General features: G+C 40.7%; 3 protein-coding genes across 6 annotated transcripts in view; 2 read left to right on the plus strand and 1 right to left on the minus strand.

Moving 5' to 3' along the window:
- Positions 1-19627, minus strand: part of LOC138030240 (ZP domain-containing protein-like) — a 58494-nt gene extending 38867 nt beyond the window's left edge. For both annotated transcript variants that reach the window (XM_068878140.1, XM_068878139.1), the window contains exons 1-2: positions 19493-19627; positions 5601-5704 (exon numbers count right to left, since the gene is read on the minus strand). The gene's annotated coding sequence lies outside the window, so the exon portion shown is untranslated. The remainder of the gene's footprint in view (positions 1-5600; positions 5705-19492) is intronic.
- Positions 501-15320, plus strand: LOC138030242 (ZP domain-containing protein-like). The gene is made up of 8 exons (XM_068878142.1): positions 501-721; positions 4152-4263; positions 4800-5059; positions 7251-7289; positions 9931-10296; positions 10776-10998; positions 13484-13746; positions 14283-15320. Exons 1-8 carry the CDS (start codon positions 652-654, stop codon positions 14474-14476), a joined length of 1527 nt encoding a protein of 508 aa, XP_068734243.1. The 5' UTR covers positions 501-651; the 3' UTR covers positions 14477-15320.
- LOC138030237 (deleted in malignant brain tumors 1 protein-like) overlaps positions 16943-24635 on the plus strand; it is a 34825-nt gene continuing 27132 nt past the window's right edge. The window contains exons 1-7 of one of the 3 annotated variants that reach the window (XM_068878129.1): positions 16974-17473; positions 19535-19888; positions 21246-21284; positions 21980-22351; positions 22846-22941; positions 23033-23740; positions 24028-24066. In XM_068878129.1, coding sequence (XP_068734230.1) covers positions 17389-17473; positions 19535-19888; positions 21246-21284; positions 21980-22351; positions 22846-22941; positions 23033-23740; positions 24028-24066 — 1693 coding nt within the window. In that variant the 5' untranslated portion in view covers positions 16974-17388. Of the gene's footprint in view, positions 17474-19534; positions 19889-21245; positions 21285-21979; positions 22352-22845; positions 22942-23032; positions 23741-24027; positions 24067-24635 lie in introns of all 3 variants that reach the window. The other 2 variants (XM_068878128.1, XM_068878127.1) reach the window with 2 other exon arrangements.

Genomic DNA, 24635 nt, shown 5'->3' on the forward strand with positions numbered 1-24635 from the left:
ACCTGACATTTGCAACAAGAAAACATCAAATGGCCCAGTTATGTAGAGATGACCAGCATGAAACAAACGCACGTTTACACGAAATTTTGTGCAAGACGTTAGACTTAGATCGCTCGAAAACTCAGCCATTTCAAATGTTTTAAAATCGAGGCCCAAAGCCCTCAGAAATATCTGGATTTTTGCAGGAATGAAGTTTGTTTGCCCCAGGGGTTGTTTATCTCAGATTATTGTATATCTAATTAGTCGGCACCGCTTGATGTCTACTCATCAGGCATTCCAAGGCATAGGACATTTCCATTCTAGCAGGACGAGAAACACGAAATATCCCATCCAAAATGATTTTCCCTTGCATTGAGGCCTATTCCAACTGGCTGGTTGAACTTACGTTAATATTTCATCATAAGCAATTCACGAAGGGCGTTCACTAACACAATGAGTATGGCGTCACAAGACTTTCACTGATCCTTGGCCGTCTCTCGAGGATTAAGACTGACAGCCCACTCATTATAATTGATATGACGGATCCATTCAACCCGTTCGAAGCTCCCAGATCATACTCCACCGCTTGATCTCTCAACCTACGAAACTCACCTCATCTGCTGGTTGGTCCTACAAGACTGCAAAGTGGACAAACTAGGATAAAGCCCTGCGATGGAAAAGCACTCGTCTCCGAAGTTATTTGTTCTCCTGGCGTTTGTTGTCCACGCGTGCATTGGTCAAGGTATTCTGCATTCATTGTCTATTATTTTGGAAAATAGCTTTCTATAATCCAGACCTAATGCAGTTCTTCGTAAAAGAGGATTGTCTCCATCGGTAGTTCGCTTTCTCAGACACAGGTTGCATGCCAATGGAAATTAATAATTGCATCTGGTCTCCAAATTGATTGTGTTACCTCAAAGTTACAAAGAGGCAACTTGAACCACACATTAAACGTCTGCCTCCTTGAAACTAGTAACCTCTGCGTCTATTTTTCTGTAAGCTGTGATTTTTTTTTTGCAAGGCTTTGCGAACCTGAATTTTTCTTTTTGCACTTACAAACCCAAAACCAAAAGGGATGGGAAAACACAGAATATTAGAAACATAGAAATTTAATCAGGAAATATTTCCAATTCTCGTTGCCTTCTAAATCCAGCAGTGCATTAAATGTTCATCTCGTACCGTTCTTTCTGTCTGAGAACTCGATATTCGCTTTATGAATAGTAGATTTACTTCACGCTCTTTCAGGCAATTGTTGGGGTGTGGCAATTACAGTAAGTTGCTGCCTCCCCATATTTTTATAGTACTAGTTCAACCAGATCAAGTTATATTGTTGTATGCTGCTTTTGACCGGTGTTGTGCTCTAAAGCCAAACAGTGTTTTGCATGATTGCGTATTTGTAAATTGTTTATGGATTCATATAGTTATAAAGTGACAATGACAATGGTGTGACAATCAGTTGAAATATAAAGTGTAATTACAAATTCCAGCATTAACTCATAGTGCATTGGTAGCACAAGTACCCGCGGTGGCCAACTCGAAAGCGTATGCTTCTTTGTCAACCACACATATCTTGTGTCACAATGACTGAAAGTTACTTTTTGATACTTAAGTTATTTAATGCACCTTGGTTTTTCACGTGACGTCATCAAAATTAAAAAATAAGGAATTATCAATCCTTTTGCGGTTTTAGTTTAGTTAGTTATTAGAACAGCTGAAGACTTATCTTTTCACAATATTTCAGTTTGATAGGGTTTTTCGTCTTGTGACAAAGCAAGGTTGAATTTCTAAGCTTTTGCATGACGTGATATTAAAATTGCGGCCGAGAATGCTGTCACGTAGGTGAACAAAGTGACTTTTCCGTTGTGATTTTGCAATCTGGAAAGTCTATGTATGAGAATAAGTTCTCATATACACCTTTATTTGCCCTGAGAAGATGACTACAGGCTTTTTATAGCAAAACTCGATAACATGTGTTTTTGTTAGCTTCCGGCCGCCATATTTGTGCCCCTCAGAGGGACACAAACATGGTGTCTCCATACAAAGCCTGAGATTTTTGAATATAACATTTCTTCGAATATCTTCCGCACGAAATATCGCACAGACCTGAACCCTTGCGAGACTGTTCGAATATTCATCTTCTTTTACCTCTTTGATTCTTGACTTTTTTTTGTTGAATGATCTTGATGATGGATGGTGTGACAGTGAAAACCGGCAATAGACCTTGTCACGGTTTCTGACGCCATATTGGTTGGGGGCAAACACGGCTTAAATTGCAGTGAATGTATGGGAATTTTGCCGACTTCAAAATCCTTTAAGGTCTGACGGTTGCGGATAGCGAGAATACTTCTCAAAAAGCACTTTTATTGAGATTGTTTTCGTGAAGTAAAACGAAATTTGTAAATTTCACATGAACCCTTGCAATCAAAATTATGCAAATTACCACGAAATTTGAAGCGGCCTAAGGCGATTTCTCATATTTAATTTTAGACGTTGTGCGTTGTGCAATGATCTAATTTTCCACTTAGTAGCGGAGTTATAGAGGTTTGAATTCGGCCAAAATCCCATACATTCACCCCACAACCAACCTGCTGTCAGAAACCGTGACAAGGTCCATTCACATAGAACCGAACTTTCATAACCGTTTATCAATACACCTCTTTGGTAATTAGTGTGAAATAAAATGAGCCACGAACCATAAAAAAAATGATTGCGAAGCAGAAACTTGCGAATTGGCTGATAGTAAAAGAACTTTGAAGTTAATGCTGTTAATGGCAAATTTATCTACCAAGTAAGCGGCAACGATGAAGTAAAAAAAAAAGGTAAAGTGGTGCATTTATATAGCGCCCTTATTACTAACGTCTCAAAGGCGCTTTACAATGATCAATTTACCCCCCAGCGGACTGGAAGCATATACAAGCGCAAATAGCAGCCGCTTCTAAGCAGTCCATGCATGCTGGTACTCACTTTACCGACCTCGGAAGGATGGAAAGCTGAGTGAACTTTAGCGGGAAAGAAGGTCGCCAAATATTCCAGTCTCGGCAGAACTGGGAATGGAACCCGGGACCTTAGGGTTGGAAGGCAGAGATCTCACCACTGCGCCAACCCCTCCGCCTGAAGTGTTCAAATGACAGACGGCACGAGAATACCCACGCGTTGTTGTTGTCATCGTGATAGAAATGTTACTGGCCAAAGCAGTTTGGAAATAAATAAATTCTTCATCGATAAAAGTGAAATATATCGAAAACATAGAGCCAAGCCTCTTATAAGAGAAAGAAGAGATCAACGTCAGGGACATGTGCTGTCAAAGACAAGAAAGCTCAAGAAAAGAACTGTGGAGAAACCTTGACAAGAAGAGTGAAAGCAGGAAGAATGAACAGTCGGCTATCTGTCATCGCATCATTATTACTATTTTACAAGAGGTGGTCTTGTAAAAATGCTTCGAGGAATAATACACGCAATGCAAGAAGTCGTTCATAGATCTCAGTCCCAAGATAGCGCCCTAGGAAGTCCCAACATTTCAACATTTCAGAGGTCTCGTTCATGGTTCACCAAGTCAGAAGTCATCTAAAGTGAAAGATAAACAATAAGCCGTTACAGAGCTTGGTAACTTAAGAGCCTTAACTGTCAATCCACACTTTTTACAAACGTGACATGCTTCGTTGATGGGTGTACGGGGGGTAGTGTCCGAGAAAACATTCCGAAATGGTATTGCAGGGAAAGCTTACCCCCTCCCCCCGCAAGCATAACGACGAAAGTGAAAGTGACTGAGCAAAATCGAGGGCAAAATCGACTCCCAGTCAATTACATCTGGCTGGGTTTGCGGTGCTCCGAGATCCCACATGGATCGTATGTCGGCAGCCGTGGGCGTTTTCACATGCATTCGGTCCGATCCCGTTGAGCCGGTTGACCCTGAAAAGCCCTTGTTGGGAGCGGTCAACTAAGCGCACATTTACATTAACATTTACATTTACTGAGCTGTTCATAAATGTTTCAAAACCCATGCCGAAGCAATGATTGGAATTAAAATGCAAAAATTTCACGAGTGGTTTGGTAAGAACGTTAATCCATCATGTAATATAAATGTCATGTCGCACTAATGAACACTGTGATCCATTCATTTGTTAATTCTTGTGGCTCACATACTTATCACCCAAAAACCTCGTTTCTTTTAGAGGCGGGTGTATTCCAGTTTACAAAGGCGACCATTCGAGTGTCGGAGTCTTCATCAGAGGCTTTGATCACCATCGAGAACACTGGTAATACAAGCGTGCCAGCTCGTCTTCGGTGAGATTGACTAAAGAGTCCAGAATACCTAATAATGTTTTAATGACCTTGCAATAACAATTAAGGTACTGTAATACTGACAATAAATTCTAATAATAAGACACTAATTGCGTTCGAGGAGAAACGCATTCTAATCGTTTCAGTCCCGCGGAAATGTCCCTCGGGTATCGATTGTGATGCCATACGATTTCAGCGTTTGGACACCATGTTGTTCTGGGACAAATACCCTCGACCTCATTTGATAGTGTCACAGATTGCCCAAGAAAGTTAAGTCCTGTTGGACGGGGTCAATACCAGGATGGGTGTCCGAAAATGTCTCGTCGATGACAAAACAGGGATCGGACGCAACTCAATAATCTTTGATTACTGCTGGTAATAAAATCTGTTTGTGTGATTGAATCGGTGAGTGACAGAGTGAACGGACGAACTAACTAAAGGACGAACAAACTAATGAACGAACGAACGAACGAACGAACCCAGGGCGAAAGGATCACCAACCCGTCCCTCCTAAGTAATCCAATCATTCCTTTTTTTAGGTTAACTTCCACAGATTTGACAGCCACCTCAGGGGTAGACTACTTGTTAAGCGACCAACCGGTGATGGTTAGGTTTAGACCTGGCGACACTTTGAAAACTCATCGAGTGTTGATTATTGACGATGCCATAACCGAAAATGACGAGTCGTTTCAGCTAGGAATTCGCTTCTATGGTCCTGCTACTCCAGGCGTCAGAATTGGATCACCGTCAGTGGTAACGGTGACAATCGAAGACAATGATGCTCCTATGGGAACAATCGGTAGGTGGACGAGTTCACATTGAAGAGGAAAGCACACCCCAAGAAGATTTCCCCTGATCCATACATCCAGCAGTTTGGTTCTCCATTGTCGACGAAATGGTTTAGGATTATCACCACTTTCGTCAAAGATACCTTTATTCGTGGAAGACATCTAGTTTCAAATTTCAATACTCACTACATCGAAAAGAGTGGGGGTTTCGTCTGTGCTCTGAACTTCTCTTGAACAAAACTTGATCGTGATGTGCTAATTTACCAGAGGAAGACATGTCCGTTTTACGGTTGTCCTACTAAATTTGCTCTCAGCTCTCTGATGCATGCTTCTGCTATGAATCCTTTCTTGACGAGAAACTTTATTTTCATCGATGGCTTTCATCGCTGATTTTATAGTCCACTGCTTATAGTCCATGCGGTACTGATCTGGACAACTTGTAGTACTCTTCCAGTTGAGTGTAAAATATGTGGGTTATCTGTTTATTCCGAATTTTTTTTTCATTAACCGATTATTGATTTCTGTCCATTTGGAAAACGATGTAATTCTTACCTAAAAATCCTTTGGAGCTTGTGTTGTCTCTTGCTAAGGGCCTGATCAAACTGCTATCGGAGGCCATTTTGTTAAAGTCATTGCCTGCGAAATTATCTGAAAGTCTGAAATACAAGAAAACCAAAAAGATCCGTTATTTACCCAGAATAATTATTAACCTCGCGGGTAACCAAAGATGAAACTTTTGCGTACCAATTTTTTTTTTTTTTTTTGCAGAGAGCGGTTTTGTTGGAGGCGCCATTGTTTGGAAAGTGATTGGCTTAAAATCCTTTCGTCACATTTTTATCCAGTTCTGATTGAAGATACAAGCAATTGTCATTTGGTTGCACACGTTTTTCCCACGCTTAGCGGCGGCTACATGTTTTAGCTCTGCTTTATAATTGGTTTACTTACTCTGTGGATTGGCCACTTTCGAGTTGCTCTTTGCCTCGGTTTCGAAGCGAGTCTTGGTGCTCAGCTATTGAAAGGGGAATGAGTTTGATTTGCACAAGAATACGCAACTCATTTCTACTGATTTGAATGGTTGTGCACCAGGAATCGCTTTGAAACTGAGACATGCACAAACTCGGAAATGGGCTATTGTTAATTGCAAATGGAATTACTTTGGTTTGTGTTCACGGTCTTTGATTATGGTTTCACGCTCTCACCATTCGAGTACGTTCTGAATTAAACAGTCCGCTCTAGCATGTCAGGGAAACGAACTTATCGTGCGAGAGCTTTCGTTTGTTTATTTTTATCGTTTTTGCGAGAGAAAATTTACGGCCAGTGATGATACTGATTAGCTTAGCTATCGGTAATGTTATTAGGCCAAGACGACCAAGATTCAATGCCTAATTCTCTACCGGCTTATCATTAAAAGCCGCAAACATTTTTAACTGAAAATGCACATTGTGTTCTGATCCACCAGCAAACAATGGACGCGCCTCTTTTCAATGGATGGCGTGTCTTAATTGATCGTATATTTTAACACGGGTTTGCCAATGAAACCAGGTGTGCCAGTCGAGCAGGCAGTCTGCGAAGTGGCACTTGACGAGCATAACGTGTTGTGTGTTCAGCTCGATCGTTCGCGGCTCGACCCTAAAGACACAAAATGAAGGCCTTCGCTGTTCTGTGCATCTCGCTTTACTTCACTTTGGGTATGCAATACTAATTGTTGGAACCAAATCAAAAACGTATTACTTTAGACATAGCAAATTAACCACTGCTCTCTAATTTCAACATCATGGTTCTTTAGCGTCTTTCTCAAGGGATTTTGACCCAGTTTTGTCCCAAGACATTAATTACATTTACTTTTAAATATTTCCAGTGTCTTTAACCGGACTTGTTAAGAATTGCTGCAACCAATTTTTATTCACTTCACAGTCATTTAAGCACGAATGTTATCGAAGAGCCTCCTCTGTTTACACAGGATATCATTAGACAAGTTGTTGTCCACTGCAACTTGAAAAAGAGAACGCATATTTCATGTCTGATTAGCTTTAATTCAATTTTTGCTGCACTAGCTTTGATTAGAAAGCTAAGATACTTCACCTATCCGAAATATTTTAAATGATCTGTTGCTCTGCAGTATTACCATATGATAATCGAAATTTGCTCAATTCGTTTAACCTGTAAAGTGTACTAATCGTTGCTCTCCTATTTTTCCATCAGCGTCCGCAGTTGACAACATTACGTTGGATACCGAAGCCAGTAAGTCTGATATATTTTTTAACTTGGTTAACGATCAATTCGCCACTAGAAAGAAACATTCGCCACCAAACAATTCACCATCACGTTGTTCTCAAGCCCAACGACTCACTCGCTCAGTATCATGTGAACGTAAAATACAGATGGTGCCGTTGTTTTTGCCAACAAGTTCAGTCGTAAAGAGAATGATGGAAAGGTCATTGACGGTGGCGATGCGACCCTTACTGGCGAATTGTTTAGTGGCGAAATCTACGGCGAGATGATTGAGTTCAAGGTGTTAACGTGTCCCAGCAATGTCGGTCCGATTTTTTTTAAAATTGCAATTGTTTGGGTTTGGTTTAAGGGTTAAAATGCAAATTACATCATGCATCTTCCTTAACAGTCTTTCCAGTATGAGGCTGCAATCTTGCATCAATACATGTTTTATTTGTTTTATTTGGGTCATCTGCATGTCCTTCGTTTTGCTACCTCGTGCTCAAATCAGTTTTACAAAAAGTCAACAATGAAGAATGGTAAAAAGTTTTCTGCCGTTTGATAGGCCGCCAAATACGGCAACCTCGATTCACCCTGTTGGTAATCAAATCTTTCGAAATCTCCTTTTTCGTGGGCCGCTCAATTTGTTATAAAGACCACCCTATTTTGTTCCTCATCGCTTGTTATTCAATTTATTTAGCTTTCGCTGTGTTTCTTGTTTATGGACTCCAAGGGCTTTATAAAGCAAACTCTTGTTTTTGGTTGTGTTCTTCAAATCTAAGCTTTTCAAGAAATTTCAAGAGAGCGTTTTTTTCGGTGAAATGTTTGTTTGTTGGTCAAACAATCGCGCCAGATTATTTTAAGCTTAAAGCTGGAATGATCTGCGGGGGACCAATATAAACGGATATGATTATTCATAGATTAATTCGAATACAAGGGCGGGTTGTTTGGGAACAGCCGAGCAGCTCTGTTCATTCAGCCATGAAGGTAAAACGCTATTTGAATTTCCGAAACGTTAAGTGGATTGTTTATCACTCTCATTAGTTATAAGCGCGACAGATTGTCCACAGTTCTCAAGAATGAAAAGTATCGAAATTTTTCGTCAATCTTTTTAACAGACAATAAAAAAATGTCTCCCCAGTTTCAGCGCACATGGCTGTCTGTCGATTTCTGTTGTTATGCTGATGTTATTAAAACAAGAATTATCTGGAACAAAAAGCTTAAACTTAATGAGCGTGTCGTTTTTGAAGGAAGGCTAACATAGACAGCACTTCACCACCAGAACTTTCAGGGAGTGGTTTTCTTCAAACAGTTCAGTAAATTATTTTCTCCTTGGGTTTTTTCCTTCAAAACACTGCTTTCGACAACGAACAGCCGTTAATTGCCAGAGTTGACCAACTTTAGACCACTTAATAACTGAAAATGAATTAAAACGCGGTTTTAAATGGTCGCCCCAGTGTTTCGGCATGTCTCACTGTTGATATTTAGGAGGGACACTTACGAACTCAGTCAAAACCAGCTGTATTAAATTCGTTACTTATTTAACTGGCTAAGGTACTGACTGCTCAGGATCGTTCGAGAAGTGTCATTTGTAATTATCAATGCCTGAAGCCGTTTCATCTCACATTTCTTTGTGCGTAAAACGATACGATGATGTGCCTGGCTAGGATTTTTTTTAACTTCCGATCACTGATATTGCGACCCGAGATCCAGGTGTAGCAACGTGTGACTCTGAACTACCGCAATGGCTACGTTTCTAATTCTGATTGGCTGAAAATGGTGCCCGCGATTTTTAAACCAATCAACAGGCATAGCTACACAAAAACAACCAATGGCTTAGTTTCTAAAGGACTTATGGTACTTTGTCGGTTTGTGATTGAAGCACAGTTTTGATACCACCAACTTTTAATGCAGAAACAGTAAAATCCAGTTAAATACATGCGATAAAATATCACTGGATGATTGTCAACATAGCCACTCATTTTTTTCCCTGATTGGCCGTGAAGTGGTGCGATATTTTCAAGCCAGTAATGAATGGTAATGAAGAACCTATTCAATCGAGAAATATTTTACATCATAACAAATCATTCGATCCCGCAACTCGCTATCGTTTTAAACCCAGACACTAAAGGAACACAGTGGTTTTCTTATTTTTAGACCATTCACACCACGACTTCAACATCACCAGCGCTCTCTGAATCACTCTAACTTTAAAGCATTCTATCGGTTCTTGATGTAGGCACCAAGCCAACACGCAGAAAAAAGTTTCATTCCAAGTTCAAATTATACGAACGAGTGACCCCCGAGAACTTTCTTCATATTTGAAAAAAAAAAAAACGAAAACTTAAAGAACTTGCTGGGGGTTGATCGAGTAAATAGCTTCTATTGCTCTGAGTCGCTGTTGTCTCGGTTAGTGCCATGGCGGCGAGGTTAGTGTCCCCGGAAAAAAAGCAAGAGCAGCCATTTTGGTGCACCAAGCCCTGGGAAATTTCGGCTTATAAACATGGCCGCTGATTACGTCAGTGAAAACTAGTTTCGAATCATTGAGCCATACTGTAAATGAGGAAAAAAATAATTTCCTCGTCCGCACGCGGTCTTGTGTTTCAGCGGCTGCATACACCGTAAAATATTGTAGATATTTATGTTTATTAATGTTTTTTCCTTGTTTTAGACATCACTGTCGTCTGTAAACCAGACTACATTGAGGTTGTGCTCATGCAGGCTAACTTTCCCGGCATTGTTGTCAACGACTCGGTTCTCCATCTTGAAGACGTGGCCTGCGTTGCTGGATACAAGGATGCAGACATGGTGAAATTTACTTTTGAACTGGACAGCTGTAAAACCATGATAAAGGTCGAGGCCGACATGATTTATTATATGAACAACGTGTATCTGACTGCTGACCCAGACACAGATAACAGTGAAATTACTCGCAAAAACGCACAAGTCATTCCGTTCAGCTGTGGATACGAAAAGAAAGCTACCTTGTCTAAAATATCCTACAGTCCGAGAAGCACACTTGTCATCACAGACGCAGGTAAATACATACGAATTCGCAGACATGATATCGGCCTTCTTGAAGCCTGAGACAAGCTCTTTGAAAATCCAGTTCTACCGTTATGGGCTCCCGAGATCCCACGCAAAACCAGCCTAAGACACTTTGTGTCGTGTACAGCTCGTGTGTCTTAAAAGCGCAGTTCCTGCAATTCAATATGTCATGTGTCTTTCTTTATGATAGATGAAAAACACGAAGAGGGACGAATGGCAAAATTTGAAAGTTCATGTCGGCTGAAACTACCTGCTAGGACTTCACACTCTCCGTAAATCTTTCAGTTACAAAGGAGCTCCACTTCCCATTTTTGAAGAAAAGTTTTTGAGTTGAGCTTTGCGATAGCATGGAACGTAACCTTCAATTTCAGACCAGTTTTTGTCTGAACGCAGGAAGGAAGAACTTTGACTAGCTGAGGGCCACACTTGTCAGTAATCAGACCTTTTTCTTTTTTTTTTGTTTTCTAGAGGGCTTTGGCAACTTTACTTATGAAATGGATATGTACACCGACGAAACCAACTCTCAAGTGGTTACGGAATTTCCGTACCCAGTCGGGTTGGGCTTGCCGATGTATTTCGGTTTCCGAGTGAAATCTGGCGACGGGCAGTTGAATGTGTTCCCAGATGCCTGCAAGGCCACGGCAGGATCCGACTTTGATTCAACTCCTGATCACCCCATCATTGAGAATGCGTAAGTTGAAAAATAAACAATACAGCACAACGACACATCTCCTCTTCGGAGTGTCTCACATTCAGGTTACCAGATCCCATCGTTTTTCTTTGCCTGCAAGGTTTTGCACGAGAAAACAAAGGGCTCTGGAAACACTGCAGGAAATTCAAATTTTGTTATTGGTTGGCTTGAACCGAAGTAAAGATAGGCGATGTGGCGCGATGGGGTCAGTTGGCGCGAAGCCGCAGTGTCTTTGCTTAAAATTACGATAGTACTTATGGTTTCTTTCTGTTCAACACATGAGGCCACTTAAGCTTCACAAAGAGACGCTTTTGAGCGCCGCCATCTTTAGTACTATTGACGATCCATATATGAACTCCGGAAGTCCCAGAATCTGGGACTGCAAATGCTATGTCTCCAGAGCCATTCGTTTTCTCGTGCGAAGGTCCCTCTGGCTAAGGGAAACGATGAGGTCTGGAAACGAGAATGACACTACTGTAAATGGAGGACAATTCAAACTGACTTGTTTCAGGAACCCATGATCCTACCGAACTAACTTGATCTCCACGAAAATATAAGTATTTTTTAGCATGCAGCCAATAGCACTGTTAAGAACAACGAGTGTGTTCAGTGAGACCATCTCCTTTTTTTATTTTTTTGTTTTTCTAACTTTCTAAGTATAAATTACCTCTAGGTGTGAAAAAGAGGATTGCTTTAAGTAGATAGATGCTGTTCGCCTTTTTTCTTACCTTGTCTACATTATTTTAGCACACTTTTCTATATTCTAGTTTAATCTAGTCTATTGCCGGTTTTCACTGTCACACCATCATCAAAACCATTCAACAAATAAAGTAACGAATCTAAGAGAGAAAAGAAGATGATGAATATTTAAAAAGTTCGCAAAGGTTCAGGTCTGTGCAATGTTTCGTGCGGGAGATATCCGAAGAAATGTTTCACTCAAATTTATAAGGTTTTTTATGGAGATGCCATGTTTGTGTCCCTCTGTGGGGCACAAATTCGGCGGCCGGAAGCTATCAAAAACATATGTCATCGAGTTTCACTTTAAAAAGCCATTAGTCATCTTCTGAAGGCTCCGAAACATCTATACGAGTACTTATTCTCAAACTAGGACTGTTCAGATTGCAAAATCTTAGCGGATAAGTTACTTTTTTCACCTACTTAACAGCATTCTCGGCCGCAATTCTAATATTGTGTCACGCAAAAGGTTAGAAATTCAACCTTGCTTTATCAAAAGACGAAAAATCCTATCAAACTGAAAATTTGTGAAAAGATAAGTCTTCAGCTGTTCTAATAACTTACTAAACTAAACTCTCAAAAGGATTGATAATTCCTTATTTTTTTAATTTTGATGACGTCACGTGAAAACCAAGAATTCTCAAGCGACCACTCAGATGCGACATTTTGGGTACTCGCCAACGGGAGGTTTCACTGCACTCTGTTTTATTACACATAACATGAGGATTTTATTCCATAAAGCTCATTTGTACAAATCTATACGCTTTATTTTCACATGTGGAAAAGGCTTATACAGCCAATCAGAATGGCGTACAGCTATTTCACATGTGGAAGTATAACCAATCAACGATAGCGTAAAGGCGTTTCCATGCCAGTCACTCGTGCATCTCGTGCAAATCGTACTTTGTTATTGAATTAAATTAAATTTGCATTTGTTTCTATTGTTAGTGAGTTTTTGTTTCTAATTTGCGTTCAGAAAACTATTTTAATGAAAATTCTCGTCTTATGTGTAATAAACAGTTCACGACATAGAAAGTGCTTTGTACAGAGTTTTATTCACTCGTGAATAAAACAACTCGTGAATAAAACCCCGTACGCCGCACTTTCTATGACGTAAACTATATCTCTGCAGCTTGTATGCAAGTCTTAAAAGATCAAACGCTGTGACACCTGGTACCATGTCTGTACATTCCAGTCTCTTGTGGGTCATTGTATTTCTCCATCTTCGTAGATAACTCTCGCGGTCCACAATTTATTTGAAGTCCGAGCTTTACGATGGAAAACGCTAGTCTCTCAAAGGCAAATTGAAAGAGCAACAATGGTATTAAGTCCCTACAGGGACTGGCACCTGAGTATCTCTGCTCGAAATTTGTCCATCGCGATTCTGGTTTTTGTTTGAGAGACTCTGTGAATGAGGTAAATGTTCCGCAACCGCGCACAAACTACTACAAAAGCAGCTTTAGCTACAGTGGCGAATTTTTGATGGAACAGTTTGCCATTAGAGTTAAGGAAAGCAGAGTCCCTCTATCAATTCAAACGACTGATTAAAGAGGTTATCTAGGCCATTATTCTAAACACGGCATTCAGCAGCTTTTATTTTATGACATTGAGTAAGATAGTTGTTAATGTAGTTTACATCGTTTTATCTTTCCTTGGTTTTAAATTTGCTGATGAATTGTACCGTGGTTAAATAAAGATTAAATAAATAAATAAAATAACTAATATCATCATCTTTTTCTTCCTTGCGCAGTTGCCCCCGTGACAGCACACTGGAATACGACTATGAACCGGAAGATGAGCATTTCTTTAGCGTCGATGCTTTCCGTTTCAAGAGGGGTTACGATGATGTTTATATTCACTGCAAGTTGACAGTTTGCCGCGAGGAGGATTCTGAGTCGCGCTGCGCAAAGGGATGCCAGGAGAATCGACGAAGGAGGTCGGTTAGTTCAGACGATTTGACTGTTAGTCTGACCCTTGGGCCTTTGCGACTGTCGGATGAGACAAACGAAGCAGGTAAGATTGAGCGTAAAATCAAGTAATTCGAAACGAAACCGTCCTTTTCACTTCACGATTTCATCATACATCATAGATTCTCTTTGGTCTCCCCCCTTTCTCCTTAGCTACTCTCTTAACCTTCATTTTCTCGTCTTAATCTTTACCCTTTTTCAGTTTCCTTCTTTCCTGCAATTCAGTTTTCTGTAGCTCTTACTTGTCTTTCTTGCGATCCTTCCTTAACTTTGCTTCCTTGAATGTGGTTTCCTCCATGCCTTTCCAGTCCAGCCCTTGTCACTGCACCTCTCTCTCTCTCTCTCTCTCTCTCTCACTGTTTTTTGTTTTCCTGATCCTTCTCTTCATAATCACCATCATCGTCATGATATCCCTCTTATCCTTCCGGCTTTTCTTCCACTGGTCCCTTCTCCTCGTTCCCCCCCCCCCTCCCCCTCCTAACCTCATCGCCCCTGCTTCCTCTTTTTTCTTTCACCTTACATCTAGTCTCCTAATCCTTCTTACAGCATGAAATGTGACCTCTCTCCTTCTTGTTTTTCCAGTTGAAAAGAAGACTACCTTGAATGCAGACGAGTCCGCTAGCAGTGGTAGCTTGGCGATGATTGTCGGGGCGTTAGTGGGTGTCCTAGGTACCGTTGCCATCGCCCTCGTTATTGCTGTCGTCGTCATCACTCGCCGTCGCCGATATGCCACCGAAGACAAGAGCAGCATGCTCGTTGTTGCCGAAGACATCTAGTTTGGTCAACGTTTGAGCTGATTTCATGTCACGAAAACAATGTTAATTTCTTTTTTTAGGCTATTCCACATCTACAAATAACTTTTTTCTTTTATATGCTTTGGCATATGTAGTATTTAGAGCTTTTGATCATACCTACATGGCTGAGACTTGATTTTTTCAGTTCTGCATAGCTCCGACTGCTGTGGACTAAGCGATGTCCTAAAATACTTTCTAAGTAGCTGTGTTGCTTTAAGAAAGAAATTTTATTGCTTTTCATACGTTCCCCTTCATTTTCCATCAACAAAGCACAAAAGTTTCATTTTTGAAAGAACGCAGCATCTGACGTAGCCCATGTTTCTAAATTTGTTAAATCGAGTAATATTCAAGGATTCACGTGTAGTTTGTCAATGCAGAGGAATAAATGATTGCGCATGCGCAAAACATATTGCTTATTCTGAAAGCTGGCCTCAAAACAATGCGAACTGACTCATACCAGCTTGAGTGTAGCTTTCATTATAAGCAAAAAGTTAGCGTGAAAATTAATTTCTCTATCTTTATTTTTTTTAACCTACTTTTGAGGTGAATCGGTTTGAAAATAAGAAGGAAAAAAATAACATCTTGGAGCCCACTTCTTTTTTAAAGCCGATGAGCAGCTTTATAGTGATGCAACCTAACAAATGCTCGATAGCTAATTTACGCAACAATTTGTTTCATTTATAAGCAGCCAGTCCTCTATATTTCGCAAAAAAGGCTGATTATCAATTATTAAGACATAATAAGCTGGTTTGCAGTAGTTTGGGCAGATTTTAAAATTTCTTAAGGGCTCTTGCAAGTATTAAAATAAATGGTGTTGAATGAGAAATGTTTTTTTTCTCTGTGTCTTCAGTTTAAATGTTAAATTCTAGTCTATAAAATTCATTAACACCTTGCTTCCCTTAGCTGCTACATGTTCACTTTGCTTTGATAGAGCGGTTTTCAATTGAGTGTCGAAAGTAATTAGCTAATTACTTTGGTTTTGCATCTACTTCGCTCAGTGATTGGTTCAAAGTTTTCGCGCCACTTTTTCAACCAATCAGAAGTGAAACCAAAACCAATTGTGGCTCGCGCGTGCACATTTTCCCGCCTTTTGTGTCGGCTACGTGTAATGACTTCGAGTTTTGATTGGCTTACTGGATTGTTTCCGTCCTTTTTGATTGGTTAAAGTAACTTCTATGGTTTTGGTTTTACGACACTCATTTCAAAACCGCTCTATACTGTAGTAATTTGATGAGGGAATTTGACGTAAACTGGGGAAAAGTGCTGTTTGTTTCTCATCATCAGTGTCGGAAGCTTTTGCGAAACAAAGCAGATAACAATAGAGCCGTTAGCTCTCAAATCATCCTCCACTTGAAACTTTTGAACACTTTTTTCAATTCTCCCAATCTTCCTTCCTTCCCTTAATTGATCTGAATTCGTTATTGATAACCATGCAGTGCTATGCGGTAGTAATCGTATTAAGAATGCAATTAATCCTTCGTTTAAATTGCTACATTAACTACATGCTGAGTTAACCCTCTTCGTCACCAACCCCAATGAAGTTATCGACTGAAAAAAAGACATTTTTTTTTATAAAGCATCGCTTTTCCTCACGCTCCTTGTATACATCAACGACAACTGAGAATGATACAAAGCCTCTGTCGTTTCTAGCAACGGGAGTAAACTGCCAAAAGGCAACAAAGACGTGAAAATGTCAAGAGAGTCTCGTTTAGAACTTCTTATGAATGAGTTGCCCAAATCGATTTCGAATAAAATTGTGTCGAAAAAAGCATTGATCTCTCTCCAAAATCGTTTTTTGGACGTGGAATGCCCCCTGGCGATCCCAGAACCCTTTGCGTGTAAACGGGGAACCGATTACTGGCAACTCATTCATTGCAGGCGCCGCAAATTTCCCTTTCGTAATCGGTCGTTGCCATTTGAAACGGTCGATGCCATTTATAACGGTCGACTACACACTTCACTTCAACGAAATTTAACAGAAACAAAGTAAGAAAAAATATTAACAAAAACAAAGACAAAAAGGGAAAAAAAACATTTATAAAAGAAAAACTGGTGGAAAAAAAGAGTCCGAAAATTTCAAGACTCAACCTCGGGTTCTTAGCCTTCACCCTAAACAGAACCCTAACCCGAACCCTAACTCATATGACCAGCGAGACACAACTCCCAGTAACTGCAACTTTTTGAGTTCTTAGACCTAATGAGTTTAATTCAGAGCTAAAAAATGGCATCGACCGTTTCAAATGGCAACGACCGTTTACGAAAGGGAAATAAGCGTAGGCGCATCTTCAACTGCATCATAAATTTTGCCATTCCTTTTAAAGATTGGATCACCAAGGAAATCAAAATATGTGACTACACGAAAACCGCCGTCAGCTTACGCTTCCGGCTCAAACCGAATGGTCTTGCTAAAGAAATGACAGCATATAGCCAGTATTTTATGTAATCAAATACGCAATTAAATCTGATCAATATCAAAAATTATTAACGACAAAGAAAAATCAGGTCTTTCGTCATAACCAGCGTTGCTGATTTCCCGCCTGATAAACGTTACTTGTAATGCATTCTAGCCTGCGTGGCAGGCGATAGAAAAGGGAACGGAAAAGCGCGCGCACTTTCTCATTGCATTTACTCTGTGACCCATCTGGTGGGCGTGCTCAATGTTCATTTAAATGACAAGCGGTCTGTGTTGATACCGGCGGTCTATTCACAAAGAATCTCTTCACTGAAAACGCATGTTTAACAACTCTCAGCCTTTTGACAATCGGTCGAACTGCAAACAGCCTCAGGCAATTATCGCTCTGTAAATACCGCTATAGCAGTGTCACCTAAAGCAGAGTTTTGGGCTTCTCACAAATGTCGTTCTCCGTTTAAAAGTTCCTAATCACAGCTAGAAAATGGCCTTGACGAAGTTTCTGAGGATTGCCTCCGTTTTTGCCCTGTGGAAGTTGTTTGTCACAGAAGCAGAGGCAACCATTCCAGGTATGTGATATAATATGATAAGCTAAATCTGGAGCTCAATTAAGTAAGCACGAATTCGAAAGCACTTCTCACTGCCACACTCGTTCACACAGCTCAGTGTGGAAACACGATTGTGATTAAGGCAAGAGTTCCGTATAACGCTCTTCTTGATGGACGGGTTTCTTCCACTGCTTGCTTTGATATTTATACTGTTTATTCTTAACACAATGTCGTTGATACTTATTTATTTCACATTCAATTATGATTTTAAAATGCTCTTAGCCACATGACGTCGACTGAGCTTCAGTCGGCTTTCATCTTTTTGCTACCTATTGAGTTAAGCTAACTCAGAACTGAGTTATTTAGCATTTCAAAACCATTTGCCGCTATAAAATATTCCATATTTCTCCCTTATCCCTCGGGGAGCAGGGGAAAGAATCTAATCTAATCTAATCGAAAGATATTTTGAAAGTAAACTTCAATGCTGCAAACACTTATGAAGAGCTTATTTTAAGTGGCGCAAATTCTGTCCGGAAGACTTTAAAACCGCTTATAAAACTTCTGCTCCCTTAGTGGGTTTGCTCACCGGTGAACACAGCTTTCGCATGGATGGTTTCAAAGACTTTCAGTGCCATTGTAAGAGCATATTTACATGAGATCTCACCATTGAGAAAATAGCATGGCATGCGCGCGTTGCACTTTCATTGATGAACTCAAATCTATTTACATACCTAGACACGATAAGTTTCTTATAAAAGTTGGAGGAAAGCTGTACATTGATTTGCTGCATTAATGAAACAATGTTAATAAGCTTAAAGGAAACATTAAGACAGTCGGTTCCGGGTCATTGAGGGTAGGTAACCTATGTCTCTTCATGGGCCAAAACCTCTTTTACTACATCCATTTAGAAATCACTGGTGATCCTTGCAATGTGATTGACTTTTAGAAGCGCGATTTATTCACTTATCACATAGTTACGGGGCAAAATTACTGAATGCTTATTGGCTAAGACGGAGGGCATTTTTTCTTAACCACGAGGGTACTTTTGGTAATCAAGAGGGTATGATGACTGACCGGTTAACAGTTGCTTATCCAGAGCAAGTGAAGTTACACGAGAATCTTCTTCCAGATTCTGACTCTGATTTAAGCTGCTTTTTGTCCACAAAAACACCGAATAAAAGCATGTTAAGTTGATCGTCACTTGTCGCGGCATTGAACGGGCATCCCTCAATAAGTTTGCCCTTTACGTGATAAACATGCAATCGCAATGTGCCCTCGTGCAATAAAGAATTATTTTCACTGGCATTTTCAAAGTTTTCCTGATTGCTCTAGTCGCGAATTTTGTGAAAACTTTGAAATACGCGTGAAATTAATCCCCGGGCCCATGCGATTACATTCTTTGCTCTAAATCGCACCATTCCCCAGCCAATGAGAAAGGAACTAAAACAAAACAACCAATCCGATTTCAAGGCTTGTTTAAGGTAACCAATCAAACTGCAGGAAAAGTGAAAGACAAACAAAACCATTGTGTGTTGTTCCCAACTGTATCAATAAAATACTGGTACTGACTAAAATTTGGCATTCGAGCGATTAAATACTCAGTAGTAATTTTTGTGTGATTTGTAAACGGATGTAATAAAGTGGTAATTGAACTTCGTGTCGTGCAATGTTGGTCTGAAATCATACGTACTCACTGGTTCGGCGTTTGACGATCACATCCTAGATCTTTAAAAAAGCGAAGAGGTAAATTATGAACATCGAACTGGCTGCACTCGAAGTCGGCACGTGTTTAAAAGTGTGCGTTTGGTGTCTTTAGATTGTGCTCTTTACATTATATTGATGTAGCACAGGGATACCCTCATAAAGCAGTGGTTTAGGAGGGAGAAATGCAAAATCAAGCACACTCTATCGCCACTCTATCTAGTCTCTCCGAGAGAGTTCAGAAAAGGAGCGCAGGCTCCTTTCCCGAAACAACGATTGGTAATCGAGCCTATGTGTGAAGCATCACATCCGGTGTTGCGTGACTCAAAGGAAGCTTACCTTAGTCAACAGAGACCTGACTGCAATTTTGCTTTGTTTCAGTTTGTTCTCCTGATAATAACAACATCGATGTCTCTGCTAAAGGCCAGGGCGTGATCGCAACACCCAACTTTCCAAATGGCCACAAAAGTGCTTCTTGCGTTTGGAAAATCCAGGCGCCAAACAACTTCCGCCTCGCAATTACTATCGATGTCCTGAAACTGCAAAACTGGGAGGATCATATTGTGATACGTGATGGACCCAATGAGTTAACTCCGCAGATCGGCAAGTACGGTCCATGCGCTAGTGGCTCGGTGACGTTGTTCTCCAGTGATAGCTCTGTTTACCTGCAGGCTAATTTTCCTGATTTTAGCTCAAACAACGAATTAAGGATCACGTACAGCCCTGTCAATCCTGGTAAGGAAGAATGAAAAGAAATAATTTAGTCGATTTTTCCTTTTTCGCCTGCCATGTTTCTTTTAAGAACGTTGAAAAAAAAATGCTCGAAAGGGACTTTTCAGAAATCACAGAGAGGTGGGATGGGCGATTTTCAGTGAAGACGGAGCGAAGGAATGGGAGTCGGAGCCGTAATCAGAAGCGCAGAGCGATACGATCTAGTGAAAATCAAACTGTCGGAGTCGGAAGCAGAATACCGATTCCGCTTATGACTCGGTCGCTTGTGATCCAGTGAAAACTGCGTCGTCGGAGTCGGAAGCAGAAGCGAAAGGATAAACCAATCACAATGCTTGATTCCAAGCATTGTGATTGGTTGGTTCTACTGCTTCTGCTTCGGACTCTGACGATCTAGTTTTCACTGGTTCATAAGCGACGGAGTCATAAGCGGAGTTGGAAGAAAATGGAAACGTTCCGATTCTTCCGACTCCGATTCCGTCGAGCTTATGACTCCGCTTACGACTCCGATCTTTGATTTTCACTACGTCATAAGCGCTCTTACGACTCTGACCACGACTCCGACGCTAGTGGTGAAAACCAGCCTTAATCGTCTCTAATACTGAAAAGATACTTAACAATATTAACGCGGTCGTGTCAAGGGACGTTAACGGGAAAACATCTCACTTCCGGTTACTTACCGTGGCTCAAAAACTGGCTCGCTCAAGCTTCCTAATACCTAAGACGCCGCAATGTTGTGTTGTTATAAAATGATACGCAACAGAGAATTAAAGCAGCTGCTGTTATTACTTCAGGGATTTTAGAAAATTGGCAATCTGCTTTGAGTGTAAATTCAATAAACCACGCACATGAAATGCTGTCGGGATGCGTTGTGACCTTTATATTTTCAATGGCTTACATTGTTTTTTGCACGTTTTTCCCTTGTCATAATGTACACTAACATTTAAACATCTGTTCATTTTACTCTCTATTATTTGTCCACGACACTCCCTTTTGAAGGGCCTGAAGAGTTGTGACCCTCTCTTGGGGGAGTAAATAACCTTGCATATCCTCGAAGAAGAAACCACCAGACTTACGTCAAATCCCTGGATCTCCCTTCGCCCTCAAGGGCCACGGGTCAATAGCCCATTCGGCTTCACCTCATGGGCTATTGACCCGTAGCCCGCAAACGCTACGGGTCTAATTGTTAAATATCCTCGAAGAAACCCCCAGAATTACGTCAAACCCCTGGATCTCTTTTTAGCTCCATTTGTCGTATGGGCTTTGCTTTCCGAAAACACCACGAACCCCATACCTACTTAATCGCGTCACGTATCGTGATAAACAGAAAGACTACTAAATGGTTGTTCATTTTGTTTTGCAGATGATATTAGTTGTTCAAACGAAGAAGAAAATCCTCCAAGTAAGATTTGTGATCGATTCGGGATACGGGATACGGGATTTCCGGAAGGGAAATTAGAGATAAGAGGAGGGGTACACTTTGTTGTGTCTGTTTTACATCACTGCGACTTAAATTCAGAGCTTCCCTAGAAACGAATCGTGTGAGCCAATTAAGTTATTTCTAACAATTGAGTTCTTTGATCCATATTTCGCGGTGACATACGTCACATAACGGATTGATAAATACATCTCTTTAAAAGGTTTCCGAGTTAAGGACCCACATCCGCCCATAAGTCAATGCGGACACTTAATAATAATTATAATTATAATTATAATCATAATAATAATAATAATAATAATAATGATAAAAAAAACTGGAATGGGCGTTTTCTGATAACGATGTTGATGACGACGACAACGACGATGATGACGATAATTTTAGGGAGTTTAAGATCTACGACGCCGACGTCGATGAAAAACGTTGCACTATCGTAAGTTTCTCGCGGTTTGGCCATCTCGTTGGCATCCTACAATGTGGGCGAATAATTTTTCGTTTATTTTGTCCAAGATTGTATCTCCCCCAAGGGATTTTCTTGTGTGTCCCAGGGTCGTCTTGGGCCTTTCTGTGGAATGTTTCAGGGAGTAGTAGAGAGAAAAATTGTTTTTTTTTCCTGCAGGTCCCTGCAAGTCCAAAACTTCTTCCTAATTCATTTTCAGACTTCTGTAGTGCGGATACTAAAATCCAACAGAGTTCTGGAGTCATATCAAGTCCAAACTTTCCTAACAACTACGGAGCATCTCAGAGTTGTGTCTGGACAATAACTGCTCCAGAAGGGTACCGTGTGCAGCTCACAATCCATTGGTTCGGTGTAGAGGACCATCGATACTCCCCGAATCGACCGGGTAGCTGCTACGACGATTCCTTGATTATAAGTGAAGCTGTTGGAAGCGAGTCCAGACAAATTGATAAGCTCTGTGGATGCAAGGGCCTGATAACTAGTGTTTCCTCCCAGGAGAAGATGTGGCTCGAGTTCTCTTCGTATAAAAAAGCTAACTGGCCTGGCTTCTATGCAACATACCAAACTCTCTGTGAGTATGCAACACATTTTTAAATAACGCGCCTGTAGTAAAAGATAGAGTTGGCTCTTAGACTTGAAGGGACACTTTCGAGGTGAGCTTGTATCTAATAAGATACATTACCAAAACCAACGCTACAAAAGCAACATTTCTTAATTCCAATTCGATCCGGGTGCAGGACTTCCCTGAAAAACCACCTTCCAGTGAGTGGAGCTTCGTCGATAAATATTCCGAATTTCTGGACAGAAGTAAGTGCCCTTATTCCTGTATTTCGACATTTGACGCATCTCGTGTAGAGCAAGCGATGTCTTTAACTTTTTCGCAATCTGATTGGTTTATTTCGCAAAATGAGCGTTTCTGATTGGCTATCACAGTTGCGTGACACGTTGACGCGAGCTGCGTTGTTTAGTCTTTTTATCGACAACGTTAAAGTAACCAGTCAGATGGCGAAATTACAAACAATTGTGGTTAATTAAAATATATTTTTATTTTCTCGATTATTTCAGCCCCTGAGGAATGTCCTGCTGGTGATACCAATTGCACAATTAAGACCATGCCTGCTGTCGGCTTTGACGCCCAAGGACAAGTTTGCACTGTGCTGAGTAAGTGCCGTACATCACAAAATGCTCATTTCACCAATCCCTGTTTCTTGTAAAGGAAAAACGAAAATAGTTTCGCTTTATTGTCTTTCAGTGAAGACTTTTTCACCATCGCCACTTTTGTCTCCGAGCAGAACGGAGTCTTCAGCTATGACCAGAAGCCAAGTACAAAAGACTTTGAGTAAGTTAGCGTCAAAGACTACAACAACTTCTCGCTTCTCTCCGAGTTCAGTCCCAATCCAGATCAAAAGTAGTATTATTCAAGAGCTCCTGAACAGTACACAGGTAACCAATTCCTCCATCAACAAGGAAAAAGCAAATTCCACGGAACAGACGTCCTCAATGGAAACAAGAAGTCCGTTCGTTTCAAAAACAACTTCACTGACTTCAAGTTATGTTGGCTCTGCAGCGACTTCTTCACCAACGCCATCTTTGTCTCCGAGTAGAAAGGAGTCTTCAGCTATGACCAGCAGCCAAGTCCAAAAGACTTCGAATGAGTTAGCGTCAAAGACTTCAACGACTGCTCGGCTCTCTCCGAGTTCAGTCCCAATCCAGATCAAAAGCAGTATTATTCAAGAGCTCTTGAACAGTACACAGGTAACCAATCCCTCCATCAACAAAGAAAAAGCATATTCCATGGCACAGACGTCCTCAATGGAAACAAGAAGTCCGTTCGTCTCAAAAACAACTTCACTGATTTCAAGTTATGTTGGCTCTGCAGCGACACCGTACATCCTCCACACATTGGAGGCAAGAACACATGATAGAAATGGCGGGAAAAAGGTTGCTTTTATTCATCGTGGTGAAGTATAATCATGATAAGGTATTCTCGTTTGTCTCACGATGTGGTCACTTGTGATGTAGCGGAGCATCCTGTTTAAAAGGTGACTCGTAACCAGTCGACCTCATCGCCTGATGAAGACTAGCAGTATGCATTCGAAACGTCGCGATCTACATCACACGTGACCACATCGAGAGACAAACGAGAATACTTTATTATTACATGATAGAAATTTGCTGAATTCATTCTTTTAATTTTTGGTAAACTGTAAAAGTGTAATAATCACTGCTCTCATATTTTTCCACCAGCGTCCGCAGGTCACAGCATTACGTTGGATACCGAGGCCAGTAAGTCATATATATATTTTTTAAATGATAAACGGTCAATTCGCCACTAAAAAGAAACATTCGCCATCACATTGTTCTCAAACCCCAACGACGCACTCGCTGAGTAATCATGTGAACGAAAGATACCGATGGTATTGTTGTTTAGCCAAACAAGTTTGGCGAATTGTTTAGTTGCGAAATTTATGGCGAGATGATTGAGTTCAAGGTGTTAACTTGCCTTTAAAATGCTGGAGTCATTGAAAAACTACGATTGTTTGGGTTTGTTTACGGGTTGAAATGGAAATTACATTATGCATCTTCCTTTACATTCTTTCCAATAAGAGGCTGCAATTCTTGCATCATTACATATGTTTACTTGGGCCTTCTGCATGCCTCGTTCTCAAATCGGGTTTACACAAAGCCAACAAGGAAGAATGAAAAAACGCTTTCTGCCGTTTTATAGGCCGCCAAATACAACAACCGCGATTCTCTCTTGGTAATCAAATCTTTTGAAATCTCCTATAGAACCCACCTTATTTGTTCCTCGTCGCATGTGATTCAAGTTATTTAGCTTTTTGCTGTGTTTCTTA

Source organism: Montipora capricornis, chromosome 13 (assembly GCF_036669925.1).
Source record: "Montipora capricornis isolate CH-2021 chromosome 13, ASM3666992v2, whole genome shotgun sequence".
NCBI classification, from domain to species: domain Eukaryota; kingdom Metazoa; phylum Cnidaria; class Anthozoa; order Scleractinia; family Acroporidae; genus Montipora; species Montipora capricornis.